We start from the raw sequence: 22,700 nt of genomic DNA on the forward strand, positions 1-22,700 counted from the left end.
AGGGTAAGGACCCGATGAGAAATAAACCTCCTGGGAATAATTCACACCAGACTTGCAGAAAACCAATAGTTTTAGTAGGCAGATGAGGGACTTATAAAAACTGAATTGTATGTTAGCGTTGGAATGGCTCTTAGGGCGGTAAGAACCTGCTAAAAACTAGAATTCAGCAATTTTGAGAATTTGTCTTAAACTTTCTTCAAAGAGATTTCTTGATGCTAATAGTACCTCTTGTTTAGTTAGGCTAAAGTGAGCATGGCCTGCCTGCTGCCACCAGAGCTCATCAGCCTGTCTAGCTATGTTGGTGCAGGAGGTGCATCTGGGTGAGTCTAACAGTATGCTGACCTTTGTAACCTGGAATGGAGGCCCACACAAGTCCCCTTCCCTCTCTAAAACTAGCCCAGGACTTTGAGGGTATACACTCATCAGAAATACTGAAATCTGTGAGGGGAAGGAAGCCATCAGAGGGAAGGCCTTGTGGTTACAAGGATGTGCTGTGTTAGACTGACATGGCAGCCACCACACTTTATAAGCCACAGTAAGACAGAGGGATGCAAACAGAGACGGCTTTGTAGGGTCTCCACGTGATGGGAAGCAGGAGAGACCAGGGATGGATACGCCTGGAGAGGGGGCAGTAGCCACCCCCTCCCTCAGCTCTCCACAGCAGCGGTCTCAGGGGTTCCCTGACTCACAGCAAAGTGGGAAGCGGGGGTCTCGAGTGTGTCCCTGGGCTCTGGGAAGGCCTGTGGCTCCTTTAATTCCAGGACCACCCGGCTGAGAAGGCCTTTGAGCAGCTGCATTTCTCGGAGCAGAAGGTCCACGTCGGGTTTTAGGGCTCCAGTGGTTTGTTCCAAGGGGGTCAGCGGAGCGCAGGTCGGTGGCCCAGCAGTGGGGCCTCCGCCCGCGGGGAACAGCAGCCCGGCTGAGGGGGTGTTAGGGACGGAGGTGACCGACAGGACCGATCTGGACAGCGGGGGCTTTCTGAAGGAAAGCGGCTTGTTACCGGGCGCCAAAGCCGCGGCCTGTGGGACCGGGACGGTGGCGGACGCCACGTCCAGGGGAGAACCTGTGAACGCAACACAAAGAGAACCGCACGGCTGAAATCCTTCTCCCAAGGCCTGCGGGGTGAGGAGGGGGCAAGGGATGGGGGTGGTGGGGGTGGGAGAGAAGCGCCGGGCCGGGGAGAAGAGTAAGGGGAGTGAGGAGGGTGGGAACAGAGGTGGAGGGGAGGAAAGGAAGGGGTAGGCGGGCGGAGATGGGGGATGGAGATGGAAGGCGCGGGGAGAAGGGGCGGGGCTGGGGAGACAGGCGTTCCGGAGGGGCGGAGGCGGGGCTACCCGCCCGGGTGGGCTTCCGAAAGGGCAGTCACTCACCCCGCCCCGGAAGCTGCAGCCAAGGGCTGCGTTTCCGGACGCTGCGGGTGGCGGTAGCAGCCTCGCACCAGTGCGATTCCAGCTCCTCGACCTCGGGCTCGGGGACGGTGTACTCGGCGCCCCAGTCGAAGCGGCGTACGGCGCGACTGTACTTGTAGAAGGCGAACTGCAGCGGCGTGTCGCGCTTCTGAGAGTGCAGGAGCGTCTCGCACCGCAAGACCACTCCGCCGAGGGCCGCGCCGCGAGTCTCCACCCGGCCCATCACCCTCAGCACCGGCGCCTGGAACAGCTCTGCGGAGAGGAGGCCCAGTGGCTAAGGATGCACTTTAGGCCGGCGCAGGGGTCCCAGGGAACCGGCTGGTCCACGGTCCCACGACCCCTCTCCCGGTTTCCCACAAGGGCCCGTAGCCGACCTGGGAGGAGGCTGTGTGTACACGTGGAGGGAGGAAAGTCTTTGAAATGTGGGGAACGAGTCCACGAGGGAGGGGAGAGCTTGAAAGGAGGCGGGACCAGGTATGACGCTTCGTGTCACCTCCCGACTGACACCCAGCTCGGGTTCTCCAACCTAGAAGGGGGTCGCTGCGCCTGCTTCGCAAGACGCTCAGGAGCAGTTCCCTCGCCCCAGTCCCACAGTGATCCCATCTACTGCCGCTGTCTTTCTGGCTGGGGCTGCGGAGAGAGCTGCCCCCAATATGGGGGCCTCTACCCGGAGTAAGAAGCCGGATGTGTATCGGGGAGAAGGGACACCTGCCCCCACGCAGGCTACAGATCAAGTGCGACTTCACTGAGGAGGAGGAGAGGAGAATGTGTACTTGGTCCCGCAGAGAAATCCGCCATGTGCCAGCTACTGTAACCTCCGCCCCTCCTTTCCCCGCCTGGTTTCTGTCCCAGAATTTCCCAGAGCTCGTTTGCCTCCCTCCCCGGCCCCAAGTCTCCCCCACCTTGCACGGTCACGGCCACCTTGGCGGAGAACATGGGCGCGCTCTCCACCGGGATGCGCATGGTGCCGGAGCACTGGTAGCGCCCGCTGTCGCTGGCGCGCGCCTGGGGCACCGTGTAGTTGGCGCTGGAGTGGAAGTAGCGCACGGGTTGGCCATCGTGGTAGTAGTGAAGTTTGTAGACGACCTTGTCGTACCAACCGCGGCAGCGCATGACCAGCGGCTCGCCCTCGAACACCGCAGCATAGGGTACTTGCAGGATCAGCCAGTCTACGACAGTCAGCACAGACAGACTCCAAGAGAAAGTCCAGCCCTTGGGGCCTCCCACACTTCTCCGCCTCCCTGCTCCCCCCTCCTCCCCCTTTCTCCTCACCAACTCCCTCCCCCCTTACTGGGCACCCCAGGAGCCTCAGAACAAGAAGCATCAGAAGGTGAGTGGGAAGGAAAGGGGAAGGCCAGCCTTTTATTAGGTACTAAGAAGACAAAGATGCCTGAGACTTGGTTCCAGCCTCAAAGAGTAATGCCCATCAGAATCCAGTTTAAACTCCTTAGGATGGTATCAGGGCCTTCCTGACCTGGCCCCTGCCTACCTTTTCAGCACCATCTCAGGATTCTCCCCTGCCCCATGTCTCCTTTTCTCTCTCCACTTTCCATTCCTAATGCAGACTAAGTCCATACGTACTGGACTGCTGGGAGAACTGGCCCTGCTCTGAGCCCAGAGGCTTTGTACCTGCCAAGAAGACCCCTTCACCTGCTGTAGTTGAGGCCTACTTATCCAGCAGATCTGGGCTTAGATCCTGTCTCCTTGAGAAAACTTACCTGACCCCACCCCCAGCCTTAGGCACTTCCCCCAGCACCCTTATTTACCTGATCACCATCATCATCATAGCCAACACTTACATAGCCCTAGTGTCCGCTAGATGCCACTTTAGGTGTTTTACATCGAGAAAGAATTCCACAGGTGATAGCCACAATCTCTGTGCTACTCACAGTTCTGCAAGCAGTGACTACTGTCTATCATATTCAATATCTTATCTGTACTCGCTATCAATTTCCAAACAAGAAACCACAGAGTATGGATGTGAAGTATAAGTGCTAATCTGAACACTGAGTGATGATCTTTAAATTCTGAATACAAAATATAACCTACCAGGCTAAAATGACATAATATTCCCTGCAAAGTAGCCAATCCTGTGCCCTAATGAACAAATTACTGTTATTTCTCTTATCCTGTTTGGCAATCCTTTTATCCCCCAGGGAATTAGTTTAATTGACTCTTATGTACACATGTGTACATGTCTATAATAAAATTTTGCTGAAGTGCTTTCTTCATCTGCTTTTTTCTTTGAAAACCTATCATAATTCATTTTTAATCTTCACAACAACCAAAGAAATAGATACTATCATTGGCCGTATTTTAGTGATGGGAGGCACAGAGAAGCATCACACTGTTCAAGCAGGAGTAATTCCCCCAGCTGCACGCAGCCTGCCCAGGGACCCTCACTTTTCCTGCTTTGCTTTGCCCTTTCTCTCCCTACCCAACCCCCCTCCTCAGAAGTTCTCTATTCAGTATACCAGGTCCTTGGAGCCTCTTCTCTTCTGAGCTACTAAATGAACAGAAATGTTTATTTAGTGTCCATTGTGGCAGGATGGTAAGGGAACTTTTGGGGCCACGCAAGGCTTACTGCATCTCTCATATAGTGCCAAGCAGGTCCCTGCCTGCCCCCAGAGACTCAATATAACCCCCTCCTTCCTGCCCCAATGGGAGTGGCCCAGTGTCCTCCCCCACAGGAGGGCCACCACTACCAGAGGATATGTGTGCTGCCCTTCCCCCATGCTCAAACACTCACCATTGGATACAGAGAGGTGGATGGGGTCACTGACAGGTGCTCCCCGTGTCTGGCATCGATACACCCCTGGTGTCTGCACCTCGATGCTCTTCTTGTGAGAGGGCAGGAGTAGGTGGCCCAAATACCAGAGAGTGCTGCTGGGTCGGAGCTCCAGGAGCAGAGGGTGGTACCCATCACACCGCAGGGTTACCCTTTCCCCCTTGAAGATTGTGGTCCAGGGTGGGTGTAGAGACAATATGGGCTTCTCCAGAGTAGCTGGGAGGGTGGGGTATGGGAGGGGGCAATGTGAAAAAGAGAATCACGGTGAGGTGCCCAAAGATGAGGTCTGAGGTTGGGAAATCTCAGAAAACGCTAGCTTCCAGGACCCATCCCTGCGAGAGGAGAGACCTCATGGGGCTACAAACTAGTCCCTTGGTCAGCACCATTTCTAAGTGCCAGTGCCTGCAGGCAAACTGAGTCACTGGGACTGAGGAGCCATGAGAAGAGTCACTACCCCAGAGCAGCTAAGACGTGGGGAGTACCCAAGCAGGTCACTTAGGATGGTTGGAGTGGAAGTTGTAGAAAATTTGGATGAGGGATGTGTAAGACTCACCAGCTTGCCCACTGCTTGGAACTGCAAAACAAGAAATAAAGAAGCAAGAAGAAGGAGGATGTTGGAGATGAGAGGAAAGAAAGGGACTCTCTTGACCATAGGAAAGATTCAACAAGTCTCAAGACCTGTTTTTCTTCTGCCTTTATTTCTCTCAGCTCTCAGCAAGCCCCTTCCTCTTTTCCTCTCCAAAAATAGGTAACGAATCGAGGATTGAATATTCCCTCAACACACACACACACACACACACACACACACACACACACACACAGAAATACCCTGGCCCCCACTCTTCCCCACACCCAAAGTCCTTGTGCCGCTGTTACCTCACAGAGGACTCACCCAGGAGCAGGAGGGCTGTCAGTTCCCACATGATGGATCTGCCAGCAGCAGCTGCAGACCAATGGAGATGCACCGGCATGGGATGGGGGAAGAGAGAGAGAGAAGATGGCCAGTGCTGACCACTGAGTACTCGGAGACACTGCTGCTTCTCCCACCCATTTCTAATTCCTGAAGACGGTGGGCTGGAGAGAGCAGGAGACAGGCTGGATACGTGTCAACTCTCAGGTGTCCCAGGCACCAAACATCGTCCCACCTACAACCCCTGAAGCCGCCTCACATCTCAGGCCAGCCCCAACTCCTGTAGAGAAGGCCTGCTGAGCAGAGTCTGTGCCCTTTGCAGCCCACGAAAGCCACACAGAACCCCAGACTCTGGCAGGTGACCCTGCCACCTTCAGGCTCCCCTAAACATCCCACTCCCATCCCACCTCCTCCCCATCCTCCAGCAGGCTCCATAAGCCTCAATTGAGAAAGACATCTTCATGTCCTTGAGGTCCACCCAGGACGTTTATTCTGCTCACTTCCTGGTGACAGACATAGGCGTGAGGCCTAGTGAGGTTGACACTGGATTGCGTGCACCCAGAGTTCACATCCTCCCATGGGTGAATAGACAGAAAAGCATGACTCACCAACCACCTTCTCTGTCACTGTCTTACAGTGTGACAGTCAAGAATAGAAATGTTATGTTTCCCCTTTCTCCCTTCCTGGAACCTTAAACCTTCAGAAATTAGAAAACTCTTCTTTCCTACCCATCTCAATGATCTCACCCTATAGCATCTCCACTCACTTGTGCCTTCCTTCCTTCTCTCTGTCCCCAACCATGCCCCAGTTCTAATAGTTCTTACCTGTGTTAGAGAAGTCACTGCATCAGCCCCTTAGAAGCTTCTCAGAACCGTTCTCCCAACTCTACTGCTTGTGCTTTCCAAGCCATGTGATCATACCCTGAGCAATGGGGAACCTGAATTCTCCTGTAAATACTTAATGAATTTTCCAACCTGATAGTATGTCTCCTTGGACCGTCTTCTGTCCTCACCCGTGGCTGTTTAATACTGGGGCATCTCCTTCCCTTGGAGCTCTGGCAGGAAGGAGATCGATTTTCAGACCCTGTCAGCTCTCTTAAAGACAGTCCCTTCCCCTCTTCCTTGCTGATGCCCGAAGCTTCCCTCGGAGAATTCCCTCATAGTTTCTCTTAATGTGCTAGTCCTTGTTGAAATGCAGGTGCCCCTTAGGGAAATGTGATTGGTCCTTTAAATTAAGCTGGTCACTTCGGATCCTGTTTTGAGAGCATGTTTTGATAAAAGAGAGATAGAGTCATATGGGTCTGAACAGTAGGGAGGTAATTGATAAGGTGCTCAGGAGTGGGGGAGGGAGAGAACTAGATACCGGGAACAGAGATTGTAACTGCCTGCTTTGGGAGGGTCCAGGCTAGGCAGTGCCCCCAGCTTCCCCACCTCCTGCCTGATGCCTCATCCGGGGCCTGTGTGGGCCTTCCCACATCATCTACAACCCGCCCCCAAGGTCTGACCTCTGCACGAGGTCACCACCTCTATGATAAGAATGTAATGCACCCATCAGCTGTCCCTTAGTCTACACAAGCCGACTCTGTTTTGGCTTCTTATCACTCAGAAGACAGATCTCAGCCTCTTCACCTGATTCCATAAGAAACTTTTTTTTTTTTAAGTCTTTGAAGGTGATTCATGTATTTAGGCAGTTGAGCTGGGTTTTTAAAAAAATATTTATTTATTTATTTGGCTGCGCCGGGTCTTGGTTGCAGCACGCAGGATCTTTTTTTTTTTTTTTTTTTTGAGTTGTGGTTTGCAGGATCTTTTTAGTTGCAGCACGTGGGATCTAGTTCCCTGACCAGGGATCAACCCGGGCCCTCAGCATTGGGAGCACGGAGTCTTAACCACTGGACCACCTGGGAAGTCCCTCCATAAGAGATTTGATTACACTCAAAATTTGTGAGGTGTCCGATCTTCCCTGAAAATTTCTAGAATCACCCATAGGGTTCATATCATACAGTGCTCAAATTTTGGTTTGAAGAATGTCCCACCCACACTTCTGTATTCTAGGCTTTCTTCTAAATTTTTCCCAAATTGGATCTTTTTCTCCATCCAGGACTTTTCCCTGCAGAATTTCTAATTCTTCACGCCTTTACTATGCAGAGAAATTTAACAGTTATCATTTGTTAGCTGAGCAATTGTTTGAAGCCTATCATGACATAATTTCTGGACAAGATATGCCGTCATCTGATAAGAATTCTGAGGAACAAGATGTTTTCAGTGATGATAATGGGATATTGCTGCTGTTGCTATTGATGATGACACCAGCTTACTTTCAGTGAGTGCTGCAGCCGTGAGCATGTCGCCTGCACCACGCCAAGTGCTTCACAGATGTTACTTTATTTAATCCCCACGAGGGCCCTCTAAGGAAGGATTATTATTATCTCCATTTTACATGTGTGGAAACTGTGGTGATAGAACTGGAATTTGAATAGAAATCTGTCTCACTCTAAAATCTGCTCTGTGTCTCGTGCTCACGGCAGACTGTCATCACTAGTCTTTTCAAGTCTCCTCTCATTTTATTATGATTTTTTACCTTCATTCACATTACCATTCTCTCCCCCACATGAGCACCCACTGTATAATGTTTACAATCCTTTATACATGCACATACTTACGCTTGAGAAATATTTTGTATTATTAATTTACATAAATGTATTGTGTTTTAGATATTATTTTCTCTTTTAGAACAAAAGCCAGGGTTTAGAGGAATTTACCTCTTTTTTTTTTTTTTCCTTCCTCGACGACTGAGCTGAGACATCTCACCTCATCTTCTCTGGCCCTTGAACTGGGATTTACATCATTGACTCCCCTGGTTCTCAGGCCTTCGGATTCAGACTGAATTATCCTCTCCTAGGTCTCCAGTTTGCAGATGGCAGATCATGGGACTTCTCAGCCTCCATAATCTCGCGAGTCAATTCCTCATACTCAACTTTCTCTCTCTCTCTCTCCCCCAGCCCCTGACAACCACCATGCTACTCTTTGCTTCTACAAGTTTGGCTATGTCAGATTCCACACATAATGAGATCATGCAATATTTGTCTTTCTGTGTCTGGCTTATTTCACTCGGCATAATGTCTTCCAAGTTCATCCATATTGTTGTGAATGGCAGGATTTTCTTTTTTTTATGGCTGAATAATATTCCATTGTGTGTATAATAGATATATATAATACATACAATATATAGTGTATATAATATAATATATATACACATATATCACATTTTCTTTATCCATTCATTTGTTGACATTTAGGTTGTGTTCACATCTTGGCTATTGTAAATAATGCTGCAATGAACATGGGAATGCAGATGTCTCTTTGAGATACTGATTTCACTTCCTTTAGATATATATCCAGAAGTGGGATTACTGTTCATAAGGCAGTTCTATTTTTAATTTTTTGAGTAATCTCCATACTGTTTTCCATAGTGGCTGCACCAATTTGCATTCCCACCAACAGTGCACAAGTGTTCCGTTTTTTCCACAGCCTTGCCAACACTTGTTATCTTTTGTCTTTTTGATAACAGCCATTCTGACAGGTGTGGGGTGATATCTTATTGTGGTTTTAATTTGCATTTCCCTGATGATTAGTGACATAGAGCACCTTTTTATAATATATACCCATTGGCCATCTGTATGTCATTTTTTGGGAAATGTCTATTCAGATTCTTTGCCCATTTTTTAATCCGGTTATTGGTTTGTTTGCTATTAAGTTGTTTGAGTTTCTTATATATTTTGGATGTTAACCCCTTATCAGATACAGAGTTTGCAAATATTTTCTCCCATTTCACTCTGTTGATTATTTCCATTGCTGTGCAGAAGCTGCTGCTTCTTCTCATAGATGTACAAAGGAATAAAGAAACATGTAATATAAACAACTTAGACTTTTAAAAAGCATCCAGTTAAAAGCTTTAAAATGATTGACCTGAAGTTGAGGTCAAAATTATTTTATTATACCTAGAGAACTGATTTAGGAATAGAAAAATAAATGGGTTCTTCTCTTCAGAAATGCATAAATATTGGGATTTCTAAGAGTAGTGTCAGGCTGGGCTTTAAGAATGATCTAGTTCAATAATTCTCACTTTGGTCTGTAGATACCTGGGGGTTCTAATGACCCTTTAAGGGGCCTGCAAAGTCAAAACTATGTATATAATAATACTAAGAGGTTATTTGCCTTTTTCACTAGGTTGACACTTGCATTGATGGCATAAAGCAACAGGGGATAAAACTGCTAACTCCAAAGCACAATTTAAGGCAGTGGCACCAAACTGTATTTTTCACCATTATGTTATGTACTCACAGTAAGAAACCAAAACCAAAACAAAACCTTGATGAAATAATTTTTAAAATTAATTTTATTAAATATTGAACTCAAAATATACATAGTTTTAATATTCTGTGTGATGAAATAGGAAGTATGCACTTCTGTACTGAAATACAAAGCCTGTCTTCATTGAAAGCTGTTACACAATTGAGTTCGGAGCTGAACCAGAACAAGCTACTCTTTTTCTTGGAATATCATTTTTAATTGAAAGAATGACTAAAAAACTATGGTCATTCAGACTTGTGTATTTCTCAGACATTTTCTCAAAAGTGAACAAAGTGAGTCTGTCACTTCAAGGAAAACATCTGACAGTAATTATTGCCAATGATGAAATTCAAGCTTTCAAATGAAAATTAGAATTTTGGAAAAATTTGTATTCATGATCATGAGCTTGACAGCTTCCCAGTAATTAAAGACTTTTCTGATGATATTGGTGGTGATATTAAATTCGATTTTTAAAATACTGTATATAGTGAGACGGTATCAACATTTGAAAGATCTGTGTAACTTTGTGAACAAATATTTTCAACCGACCCATGCATGGGTGAAAGATCTGTTTAAAGTACAAGAAGGACGAATGAATTTTAATGTAACAGAGTAAGAAATGCTTGCTGCTATGGTTTCAGATTCCATAATGCAACTCCTGTTTAAGAAACTACCCCTTGTCGAGTTTTCAGGAAGCATCAAAGAAGAATATCCACAATTATATGAAAAGGCTCTTAAAATGCAACTACAAATCTATGAGATGGGATTTTCTTCATAAGCTTCCATTGAACTCTCCTTTGAGAGCAGAGATCATATTAAATTTGTCTTCTTTTTTTCTTTTAGAACCTTGCACAGTACTTTGCACATAAATGTCAAATTAAATGAAGGTGCTTCTGTACTGACAAAAATTAGCTGTCTTGTCTGGCTGGGAAAATGTGTGAAACATCTACAGTCATGCCTTTAAGGTCAAACAAAAAAATGTTCACCAAATCCAGCAATACTAAGGGTATACTGGGGGCAGTCTTTAGTAAGTTGGGGTTACTTGGGGATCAGTAAAGGAAAGAACTACTTCATACTGTAGGTAATAAACTTGGCTTCTTATTACCTCTAAGAAAAGACAATGGCAGAAAATATAAAGGAATTTGAAGATGATTTAGAGAAATATATATATATTTAAGGAGGCCTAAATTCCTACTCTGAGAAGATTTTAAAAATTAATAAGTTAGGGTTTCCCTGGTGGCACAGTGGTTAAGAATCCGCCTGCCAATGCAGGGAACACGGGTTCGAGCCCTGGTCCGAGAAGATCCCACATGCCGCAGAACAACTAAGCCTGTGTGCCACAACTACTGAGCCTGCACTCGAGAGCCCACGAGCCACAACTACTGAAGCCCACACGCCTAGAGCCTGTGCTCCACAACAAGAGAAGCCACTCAATGAGAGGCCAGCGCACCGCAACAAAGAGTAGCCCCTGCTCGCCGCAACTAAAAAAGCCTGCGTGCAGCAACGAAAACCCAATGCAGCCAAAAATAAATAAATAAAATAAATAATTTTTTTTAATTAAAAAAAATTAATAATTTATATCTACCTATGTGCTCCTCCCCGATGGTTTCTCCCATTAGCCCCGCAGAGGTAACTACTATCCTGACCTTGGTGTTTCCATTTTTGTGCCTTTTTAAAAAGGTTTATCATATGTATGAGTGAATGGTTAAACAATATATTCCCTTGTATAAAGGGCATCAAACCATATGGTGTCTTCTGGGACTTGCTTTTTTCACTGAATGTTAATATTCCTGATATTCTTTTATGTTGCTGCATTGTAGCTATGGTTCATTTATTCTACTGTTGTATAGTATTCTGTTCTGTGAAGATAGCACAACTTACCCATTTTTCCGTTGGACAACTGAATTGACTCCAAAGTTTTGATTTTACAAATAGTGCTATTATGAACATTATTGTACTTGTCTTCTGGTATACATGTACTCGGCATATATACCCAGGCATGGAATTCTGGGTTATAGGGTATGCAAGTATTCGCCTTTACAAGATAATAGATGTGCTTTGTATCTAATGTTTATTTCAGAGATAACATCCAGTGTAGCTGCATTAGGACTTCTGTGGGTTACAGAATCCTAAACTGCACAGGCCATAAACCCAATCTAGTATAACAATTCCTCTTTCCCACCCCCTCTCCAACTTCCCCAGGACAGGTAGAGACAGATAAAAGCGCTCTCACTCTCTCTCTCTCTCTTTCTTTCAGTTATGCTCTTGCCTTCCTCATCCCTGATGATAGCAGATTCTCTCCCTGAGGCTTCCAAGTTCCTGACCTAATCTGGGTCCCCTGGGGAGAATCTGGAGATTTTGCTGATGCCAGACATACCACTCATCCTTTAAGGTTCAGCTTAATTCCCATCTTCTTCACGATGCCTTCCCTTATTATGCTGACCCAATTCAATTCAATGAAACAAAATTTACTGAGAGTTTAAATATGCCTCATTAAACTAGACATCAATGAGTCAATGTGGAACAGAGAGCTCAAGGAGCTCTCAAAGAGCTCACCCTCTAGTGAGCAGAAATAAGGTAGTAAAAAATTAAAATGCAGTGTGACGATAGAGGTCCACACAGACACATGGATGAGGAGTACAGAAGTGAGACACTTAGCCAGCTGCACCCATTTCTTCCTTCCTTGATCTCGGTTCGCTTTTATTGTCTGTACATGACCTCCTTATTTAGCATGAGCTTGCAGGATGCGTTCATGAACATGGTACCATTAGCTGAAATCAATTCCATGTAGAATGGTTATAACATAGTATCTTTGGAGGTCCAGCATAGTCCACTGGCAGTTGAGCTTCCACTTTGGTCATCCACCAAATGACATATCTGGTCATCATTTCTTGCAACTCCCATTCATACAGTTGTTAATCGATCCTCTCATGCTGCAGTGATATTTGTGGACTTTTACCAATTTCCAGTTGCTTTCTGATCTTTCCACTTGAAGGTGTTAGGAGCCACCGTAAAACTGGCATTTTAGAGGGAGCTAGGAACCACCATAAGATTCGAATTTTAACATCCAGCATGATTCTATTCCTTTATTTCTTTGTGGCATGTCTGGAACGATCACATGTACATATTTTGTAGATCACTGTGGGTCCAAACTACACACAGAATAAATGGCACAAAGAAAAAGTACACTGGATAACCTCATACCACATAATTTAGGAGAAACATGGTAGAATGCTCTTTGGCTGAGGTCATAAAATGGTGTGCTAACTCACTGACCAAAGGTTACTGTAGAATCTGGCAGGCTAGCTCTCATTGGCTGAGAATGTACAATAACAGTCCAAGCATTAAAAAAAAAGTATTACTATGGTACCAAAATAGATTTATGTATATTTTTAAAGAAAAATATTTCAGAGATGGATTAAAACAAATAATTGCTGCTCTGGCATTGTTCTACTCGATCACATGTTTCTGAGTCCAGTAGGATCCCATGGGGAATTTTTATATACCCTGCTTTAATTGTTTAATGGGTAGGAGCATTACTGCCCCTCCATCCCAAATTGTAAACTTTCTATAGACAGAGACACTGTCTTATGGGTATACTTAACATAGCATCAACTTGGGTATGTAGCAGAGGCCAACAAAATACCAGCACATAGTTAATATTTGCTGAATAAGGCTAGGAGGAGAGAGTAAGTAGAAGAAGAAAAGGTCCATTCCAGAGTCCAACACCTCCTTTAGCCTGGGGTTTCCCAACCTCAGCACTATTGACATTTTGGACCAGATAATCCTTTGCTGTGGAAGGCTGTTCTGTGTGTTATAGGATGTTTAGCAGCATCCCTGGCTTCTACTCACTAGACGCCAGTAGCACACCACCCCCCGCAATGTAACAATCAAAACTTTCTCCAGACGTTGCCAAATGTCCCCTAGGGTGGGGAGGGATTGCCCTTGGTTGAGATTGCTGCATTAAATCTATCATCTCATTGCTTCTCTTTCAATCACCAGATTCTGGTCTGGGCAACAGAAGGCAACTCCTGGTCTAGATAGAGCAGGAATATGTTGTCATGTTAAGGGAGAATATACAATTATAGCTAAACTCCAATTATCACTTTGTACACATTTATTTATACTCACTTATCCCTGTTACTCTAACAAAACACTGGGCAACTTGTAAAACTACTTATGCTTAGGTATGGAACAGAAAGAGGAAAAATAGAAAGAGTTGGATTTATTGGGGGTAGTTGAGCAACACGGCAGGTGAATTGTTTACTCATATTTGGCAGGACCCTTTGTGGTCTTGAGCTTCAGGTGGCTCGACAAGTCCCTCAGCTCCATGACCAGGTGGCCAAGGATGACCCTCATATCCTGCATTTGTTTGAGTAGAACACCCATCTGGTGATGCAGATGGGGATCTGGGAACTGCAGAGGAGAAGAGGAGCCCAGGTCCTTAGAAGAAGGGGTGGGCCGTGGAGGCAGAGGCCCAGGGGCCTCCGTAGAAGCAGTTTCTGGAGCAGCTGATTTCTGAGGAGCTGGATTCAAGGTGGGGGGTGCAGCAGAGCTGGAGGGACCTGGATTATGGGATAGGAGACACAGACACAGAGTGAAGTCTGACTCTGGCCCTACCCTCATCTTCCTGGTCAGTCTTTCTTATTCTCTGAAAACAGCTGTGGGGCCCAATGGCATCAAAATCTTGAGGACTCTGGTCCAAATTTGAATGTGAAGTATAGTTACTTCTGCTTGAAAATCTTCCACAATGAGGCCTCATCATTAGAGGGCTATGGATATTAGCCAGTTCTTCCTCTTTCAATCTAATTCCTTGCAACATGCATGTGGTAACTGGCCCTAGGTCAACCTCGTATTGTATATGACATTAGTGTAATTCCTTATCCTTGTGCCAGCTTTCAGTGTTTTGAGGACACCTCTGCTGGCCCCTCGAGTCACCTCCTCTTCAGAATGAGCATTCCTCCCATTATTCACCTTATGACATGACTCAAGCACCCTCACTACCCTGGACACCTCCTCTGGGTATATTTCAGGTCAAATGCAGCCTTGTTAATGGGGACTCCCAGAAATGAATAGAAACTCCAGACTACTTCGTCCTCACACTAGATACTATATTCCTACAAATGCCCAGAGGTCATGTAGGGAGTGTAAAGTCTATGGGGAAGCAGCTGTGGAGTTGGCTCAGGTCTTCGTTTGATGAGGTATACACCACAGTCTGAGGGAGAAGTTTCCTATTTGTGCTTTCTTCCATCACTAGGGACTCTGGCTTATTGTTCCTGCCTCCCATGTGTCCTTTCTTAACCTGCTTACACTGAATCTTAGCTCAAAAACCCAATTGTCCTATTCCCCCCCTTCCCCTGCCTTTTCACACACACCAGACATATACACACTAACTCACCCTGCACCCTGATCTCCAGCTTGGGGCTCTGTTTCCAAACTTGGTTGTCCTCAGTGGCTGCTTCACACCAGTAGGACCCAGAGTGTGCCTCCGAAGCAGTGGGGATCTGGAATTCTGAGGAAGGGCCCCTGCTGCGCACTGTCCTGCTGTCCTTGTAGAAGGAGAAGAGGAGGCGGACAGCCGACCTCTGCAGGGGCAGCTTTGTCTGACAGCTCAGGGTTACCGGGCTTCCCTCTTGGGGCTCAGCTGAGGGTGTGGCTCTGAGAACCGGGGCTCGAAACAGTTCTGGGGGAGAGATAGGTGAGAAAGAAGAGCTCAGCCATCCTACATTCAGGTGGACCCATGACAGGCAAAGAACCCCAGTCACACTTTCCTTCCCCTATTTCTATCGGGAAGGAGCTCTCTTAGAAAAGTTCCATTTGAACCTTTCAAGTCCTATCTCTCTTCAATAGACAGGACTAGAAAAGATCTAGAGATGGGCAAATCTGACTGTAATCCAGATGCCCAGTCAGTGAACATTGGGAAGCATAGAACTGTAGGACAAAGCAGCAGGAAACATGCTGAACTTGGAGTTGGGCTAAATGACTTGAAAAGGCAATGCTAAGATGCTGCCCCTTTTGAAGCCCAACTTGGACATTTGCCAGCAACCTACTCCTTAACCCTTCAGTGACCTTACCATCTCTAATGAAAGACATTTTTGGTCCCTCTGTCTCTCCCCACCTGCCTCTGCCACAATGACACTGCCTCTAGCTCTTACCTTGAACTGTGATAGCCACGGGAGATGCTGTTTCTGGGCTCCCAGGACCAGGGCTCCTGAAGATAGCACTGCAGTGGTAATGCCCGCTGTCTTCCTTTTGCACCACGGCGATGGAGAATTCCTTGTTAGGTCCAGGGGGACCCAGGGCTGAGCCATCTTGGTAAAAGGTGACCTGGGTCAGTGGCCAGTCTTGCCAGGCCTGACAGCGCAGAACCAGAGGGTCTCCTTCAAATATAGGCCAGGTTGGACTTTGGAGGATCAGCCAGTCTGCGGTCCAAAGCAAGGGCTGAGTGTGACCCACTGCCTTCCTTGGGAGCTCCCTCAGTGCTGCCCACAACAGACCCCTCTAATCTTTCTCTGAGGGGCCGGGTAACTTTCACCACTGGTTGGGAGTATGGAACAACTTCTCTAGGGCCTAGCACAGAGGGCACCCTGGCTTCTTGGGCTGAAGATGGGGCAGATGATATCTCATCCCATGGCCAGTTTCAGGGGGCACCTTCCTGAGTGGGCTGTGGGGCTGAAAGGAGAGCTTTGGGAAATGGGAGAAAGACCTGGCCTGCACTGGTCAGTCCTTCCTGGGACCTCACCGTAGGACACAACTAGATGGAAGGGTGCGCTGAAAGTGTAGCCCTTGACCTGGAAGTCAACTTCTCTTGGGTCCGTCAAGTCATCCTCAGGGTGGCAACTGCTCTCCTGGGTGCTGACAGGTCCTTCGCACTGGAGCGCCTCAAAACTGGCAGCTGAGGAGGGCGTGGTCCGAGAAGAACCAGAAACTGATGCTGTGATTGGGAAAGAGGACAGGAAATTGCTTTCCACAAGTGTTCCTCCCTCTCCTCAGGGAATTATATTTTTTAGAGTAGAATAGGAAGACATCAAAACATTTTTTCCAAGAGACCCATATGGATCTCCCAGAGGGATACAGCTGACTTGATTCGCTGGCTTCCAGGTGCTGTCAGTGAATGGACTGTGGTTTGAAGAAGGGGTACGGGGGAGAGAATGGTGAACTCACCAGCATGACATCCAGCTGCAGGTGCAGGAAACCAGAGGCCAAAGACAACGAGGACGCCAGGGCAGGCAGACACAGGACAGGAGGGAAAGGGAGATGATCAGATTCTAACATTTGTTGGGTGTTTACCACATACCAGACACTGCCAGGCACGTTCACACCTTATCACACAAATCTTGCAAGATTTCTAGGTATGTGATTTCACTTCCATTTTATAAATCTTAAATGAAACAGGTTTAGAAAAGTCAATTCATTTACCCCAAATTTAAAAAGAAAGTAGGGAGCGGAGCAAGAAACTCAGGTATGTCTGAGTCCAAAATCAGTGTTCTTTTTACTTCATTGTTCAGACGTGATCTACTTTAGTCTTCAGACCGTCCTTGGGGGCTTTCTTCCAAATTTTCATTTCCCCAAATTCACTTGGTTCTTCATCCTTGAATATGTTATCTACAAACTAGCTTTTAGTATCTTCTTCCTTGCTCCCCCTTTCAGGTCTTCCTTTTTCAACCATCTCTACCTTAACATCCTCTGTCCCTTGAACTTTCCCTGGCAATGGTAGAGTCCATCCTGTGTCTTTCTCTCTACACCTGAACCTCTACTCCCAGTCTGTACTGGTAACTATGGAACAATTCTTTCTTTGCTTGGGGTTGAATAGAGTTACAGATTTCTCACCACATGTCTCCTCAACCTCTCTCTTAGTTCCATGGTTGACCAAGGCAAGGTAAATTTCTCCCATCTCCATGACTACTTCGTGTCCCTCGTAACGCCTCTCCTCCTCTTCTGGCTCCATGGTCATTAACATGTGCTCAGTTCTCCACTCTGTCCTTTCCTATCCTACTTGCTTTTGTTCCCTTCCACTTCCAAAGGCCCAGGACTCTTCTTTGACCTTGTAACTTCCCTTGGCAAGGCCCCTCTCTACTTCCTAATTCTCATTACATCAGTACCAAGTGCTTTCTTTAGATCCTCTCTCAGCTCCCTTCGCCACTCTGCTACCCATTTTCAGTTCCTCCACTGTCACTCAACTAGACTCAGCCTCCTGTCTTTTTCTAAAATAAAATACTGTTGGGCTATCAGGCACTTTCACTCAGTAAACTATGTGGTAGTTATTATTATTCTCATTTTATGGATAGGAAAACCAAATTCAGAAATATGAAAAGTGACTTTTTCAAAGTGGCATAGAGCTGGTAAATAAAAGAAGAGGGGCTTGAAAACAGAGCATCTGATTCCATGTCTAGAGTTCTCACAACAATACTACTGCTGTATCTTAATACAGTCACCCAGTCCTGTCTCTATGAGTTCAATAAAACAATTCAATAAAACAACTATTGTGCAGGGATAAAGCAGGTGCTGAGAATTCAAAGATAAATAAGAGAAAGTTAAAAAACAAACAAAAAGGCATTGTCCCTGACTACAAATAACTCTCAGTTCAGTGGATGCACAGGCATGTGAAGAGATTGTTTCAGCATGAGGAAGAAAGTAATATGAAAGAATTATCACAGGCAGCCATCAAAGCAGAGAGGAGGGTTCAAGGAAGATTTCCTGGTAAAGACGCCACCTAAGCTGAGTCTTTAAGGATGCCCAGAAGTTTGTAAGTGAGAGAGGAATAGGGAGTAATGGGGAGAGCTCATTTCAGGCAGAGGTAGCAGTATGAGCAAAACTTTGGAGATAGGTAAGAGTCTGGTGTGTGAATATAAGCAAGTTGGGATTTATTAGAGAATAAATTGCAAGGCTCAAAGGGTGAGAGAAGAGGCTGAAAAGTTTTAAAAGAGACCAAGTTGTGGTGGACCCTTAACGCCATGATAAGGAGCTTAGGCTAGCAGACTTGAATTTTAGAAATCACTCTGGCTGCAGAGTGCAGAATTTATTTCAATGACACAAGGCTGAGATATGAAGATTAGTTAGGAAGTTGTTGGACTAGTCCCAGACAGAAATGATGAGGGCTTGTCCTAGGATACCGTTAGTTATGTTTCAGGGAAGAGACTGGCTCTAAGACCAACTTAGAAGGTAGACATTGCCAAACTTGATAATTGATCATGTGTAGAGGATGAAGGAGAAGGAGGAATCTAGGTTGTCTCCCAAGTTTTTGACCAGGATATCTGGGTGGATACCATTAACTGAGATCAGAAATAGTGAAAGATGAAATTAGGAGAATTCCCTTGTGGCCTAGTGGTTAGGATTCTGGGCTTTCACTGCCATGGCCCAGAGTTCAATCCCTGGTCAGGGAACTGAGATCCCACAAGCCCGCAAGCAGTGCGGCACGGCCAAAAAAAACAAAAAAAGATGAAATTAGGAGAGGGAGGGACCAAGAGGACAGAGCTCTGGTCATATTGTGCTGAGATACCTTGAAACATACAGGTAGCTATGTCTTGTGCAAAGCTTGATGTTTGAATGTGAAACTCAAAGGCATGATTAGGGTTGGAGATATGATTTAGAACTCTTAATTGTAGAGTCGTAGTGGTAAAAATTATACAGACAAATAGCTCACTAAGGAGACTGTAAATTAAAAAGTAGGGAGGCAAGGATGCAACTGTAGAAAACACCAGTCTTTAAGAGAAAGAGGGACTTCCCTGGTGGCGCATTGGTTAAGAATCTGCCTGCCAATGCAGGGGACATGTGTTCAAGCCCTGGCCCAGGAAGATCCTACATGCCGCGGAGCAACGAGACCTGTGTGCCACAACTACTGAGCCTGCACTCTAGACCCGCGAGCCACAACTACTGAGCCTGCATGCCACAACTACTGAAGCCTGTGCACCTAGAGCCCACACTTCACAACAAGAGAAACCACCGCAATGAGAAACCCGTGCGCCAGAATGAAGAGTAGCCCCCACTCGCCACAGCTAGAGAAAGCCCATGCGCAGCAATGAAGACCCAATGCAGCCAAAAAAAAAATTAAATTAATTAATTAATTTAAAATAAATAAATAGGGGCTTCCCTGGTGGCGCAGTGGTTGAGAATCTGCCTGCCAATGCAGGGGACACGGGTTCGAGCCCTGGTCTGGGAAGATCCCACATGCTGCGGAGCAGCTAAGCCCGTGCACCACAACTACTGAGCCTGCACGTCTGGAGCCTGTGCTCCACAACAAGAGAGGCCGTGATAGTGAGAGGCCCGTGCACCGCAATGAAGAGTGGCCCCCGCTTGCCGTAACTAGAGAAAACCCTTGCACAGAAACGAAGACCCAACACAGCCAAAAATAAATAAATTAATTAATTTTAAAAATAAATAAATAAATCAATAAATAAAATAAAAATTTTTTAAAAAAAAGAGAAAGAGAAGAGAAGCTACCAAAGGGACCAAGAGAGATACATGGAGTACAGGGAGAAGCCAGGGGAGTAGAGATTGCCGAGGAAGAATAAGTGATCAACAGTGCCCAATACAGAGAAGTCCAGCAGGATAAGATTTTTAAAATGTGCAGTGTCAATATAAAGGTCATAGCACCCTGACCAAAACTGACTCCAGTGGAAGCCAGACTGCAAGCATTGAGGAGTGAGTGAAAAGTGGGGAAGTGGAGAAAGCAAGTTCAGACTACTCTTTCAAGAAATTCATCTGAGAAAAGGAAGAAAAGAACTGAGATTGTAGCTAAAGAAGACATCATAGTCAAGGGGACTTTTAGGATGGAAAAAGTTTGAAGATTTTTATATTCAGAAAGAGCCGTTCAGTCCTGCGCACCAAACTTTCTTATACTATCCTTCTTATCCCACCTGAACACGGCTTCTTTGGAGGGCTGAAGTTAGTCCAAGCTTCTTTCCTTTGAGTCTTTTCCCCAAAGTCAGGAATATCTCCATTTCCACACATTCAAAGATTTTACTTACCCAGTAGCATCTGGGCTGCCCAGAGCGTAGCAGGAGAAAAGTAGAAGGCCCCAGCCATGAGGACACAGCCCAGCTTCATGGTGACTGTGTTTAGGCCTCCTGAAGCTTCTAACACACTGATTTTCTTCAACACGATACCTCTCAAATTAGAAAAGGGGAAGTAAATCTAACTGTCTGATCTCCTTTCATATGGGACCTATTTTTAAAATTTATTTATTTATTTATTTATTTTTGGCTGTGTCGGGTCTCAGTTGTGGTGCGCGGGCTTCTCGCTAGTCAGCGCACAGTATCCAGAGTGCGTGGGCTCAGTAGTTGCGATGCACGGGCTTAGTTGCCCCGAGGCATGGGGGATCTTAGTTCCCTCACCAGGGGACAGACCCTGCATCCCCTGCATTGGAAGGTGGATTCTTAACCACTGGACCACCAGGCAAGTCCCTGGGGCCTATTTTCAGCTTTGCAATCAGCTTTCATCCTTCAGATTGACCAGGTTGGTTCCAGCATCAACAGCACCCTTAGGGTTGTGGATGAAACGATAGCCCTCTCACTTGTTCAAAAACTCCCCCATAGAGTTCAGAGACCTGCCAAAGCACACAATTGTCTGATATCCCACCAGCCTTCACAAACTCTGGGAAAGGTCAGTGCAACCATCATCCATTTCACTGACGAAATAACTGGGGACGGGAGGCAGGACATTGCTTGAAGCCTACCCAGAAAGTCACAGGGAGAGCAATGGTGAGAATTCAAGCGTCCTGCCCTGTCCTGCTCCAAGCCTTGCATGTTTCTAGTAACCAGACTGGAGCAGGACAGAACGGGGAAGAAGATGGGTAATGGCACCAAATTAGATATCAGATTAGTCCCCTGGTATAATCCTACCATCCAAAGCCCACACAAATTTTTTTTTTTTTTTTAATTCAGGTGTTCCCACCTAAGCCCTGGGCTCTTTTTTTTTTTTTTTTTTAAGTATTTGTTTATTTATTTATTTATGGCTGTGTTGGGTCTTCGTTTCTGTGCGAGGGCTTTCTCTAGTTGCGGCAAGCGGGGGCCACTCTTCATCGCGATGCGTGGGCCTCTCACTATCGCGGCCTTTCTTGTTGCGGAGCACAGGCTCCAGACGCGCAGGCTCAGTAGTTGTGGCTCACGGGCCCAGTCGCTCCGCGGCACATGGGATCTTCCCAGACCAGGTCTCGAACCCGTGTCCCCTGCATTGGCAGGCAGATTCTCAACCACTGCGCCACCAGGGAAGCCCCCCCAAAAGTCCACACAAATCTGTACATAAAGTTTTCTAGACTCATGCCTCAACTCTCTGTTTCTAGAGTATGACTAAGGCTTTTCAGTCTCAGTGGAAATCTGAGTACAAGGCAGAGAGAGTCCCCTGGGAAAGAGCAGAGGGGGGAAAAAGAAAGTCAATTTCCAGAGGACCTAGCAGTAAGCCCAGGCCTCAGGCGCATGGCCAAAGTACAAACCACTGATCCTGAAGAAATTAGAGACAGAAGACATCCGATAGCTTGAGAAACCTGAGGAGAGTCAGGAATAGGGGCAATATGGAGGCCACAGCATCTATCTTCAGTTCCAGGGTGCCTTATGGGAACCATTGTCCCTGCCTCTGAACGTTTGCTGTTTGACTGAGGTCTCCTCAATGGCAGGGCCCATGCCTTTTTTCACAGGGACCACACTCCTCTCCCCTCCCCATCATAATACCCACCAGGCCCTCAGCTGGTTACTTGGAGATGAAATGAGCCATCATAAATGGGGGAAGGCAGTCCTGCCTGAAGGCAGAAGGAGGGCCAGCATGACCCTTCAACTGTGCAAAAACCACACGTCAGAACAGACATATTAGCAACGGAGGCATGAGAGAGCGGATACTTCTCAATCTAAAATAAGAATTTAGAATAAATTTTCCATTATCTGAGAGACAAGTGTTTTTGTGCAGGTGGCCGCGGGGAATCTGGTTGGAGTAGGGGGTGAATATGGTTGTGGGGGGAGGCAGTGAGGCAGTAAGCCTTGCAGGTGATGTGATGTGATGTGAAAGAACCAGCAGCCTCAGAAGAGGAAGAGAAGTCTAGGCCAGACCTAATGAAAATTAAGAAAATGAAATGTGTTCAGATGGACCTCCACCCCTAGCACTCCCTAAAATATAGACTCTCAGAATTAGGTCTTTAAGGGGCTTGCAAACTAACCCCAGAAATCTTTTCCTTCTCATGCCACCCCTTCTCCTTAACTGTCCTTACCATTGAGTCGTACCTGAATAGAGGCCCTCATCTATACGTACCGTCTGCA

General features: G+C 46.4%; 2 protein-coding genes across 2 annotated transcripts; both read right to left on the minus strand.

Annotated features, from left to right (window-relative positions):
• Positions 1 to 435: 435 nt before the first annotated feature.
• On the minus strand, positions 436 to 4,441 carry FCRLB (Fc receptor like B; the record flags this gene model as incomplete). Its single annotated transcript, XM_082448593.1, has 4 exons — positions 436 to 1,063; positions 1,371 to 1,661; positions 2,312 to 2,578; positions 4,159 to 4,441. Coding segments are annotated over 4 exons (1,257 nt in total), but the record flags the coding sequence as incomplete, so codon positions are not given.
• FCRLA (Fc receptor like A) lies at positions 4,384 to 21,670 on the minus strand. Its single transcript, XM_082415916.1, has 6 exons — positions 20,424 to 21,670; positions 16,621 to 16,668; positions 16,199 to 16,390; positions 15,612 to 15,878; positions 14,855 to 15,139; positions 4,384 to 14,021 (listed from the first exon to the last, which is right to left on the minus strand). The coding sequence occupies exons 1-6, from the start codon at positions 20,500 to 20,502 to the stop codon at positions 13,720 to 13,722; spliced, it is 1,173 nt and encodes a 390-aa protein (XP_082272042.1). The 5' UTR covers positions 20,503 to 21,670; the 3' UTR covers positions 4,384 to 13,719.
• Between the last annotated feature and the right edge of the window lie 1,030 nt (positions 21,671 to 22,700).

This window comes from Balaenoptera physalus, assembly GCF_965194825.1.
Source record: "Balaenoptera physalus genome assembly, chromosome: 1".
Lineage (NCBI taxonomy): Eukaryota > Metazoa > Chordata > Mammalia > Artiodactyla > Balaenopteridae > Balaenoptera > Balaenoptera physalus.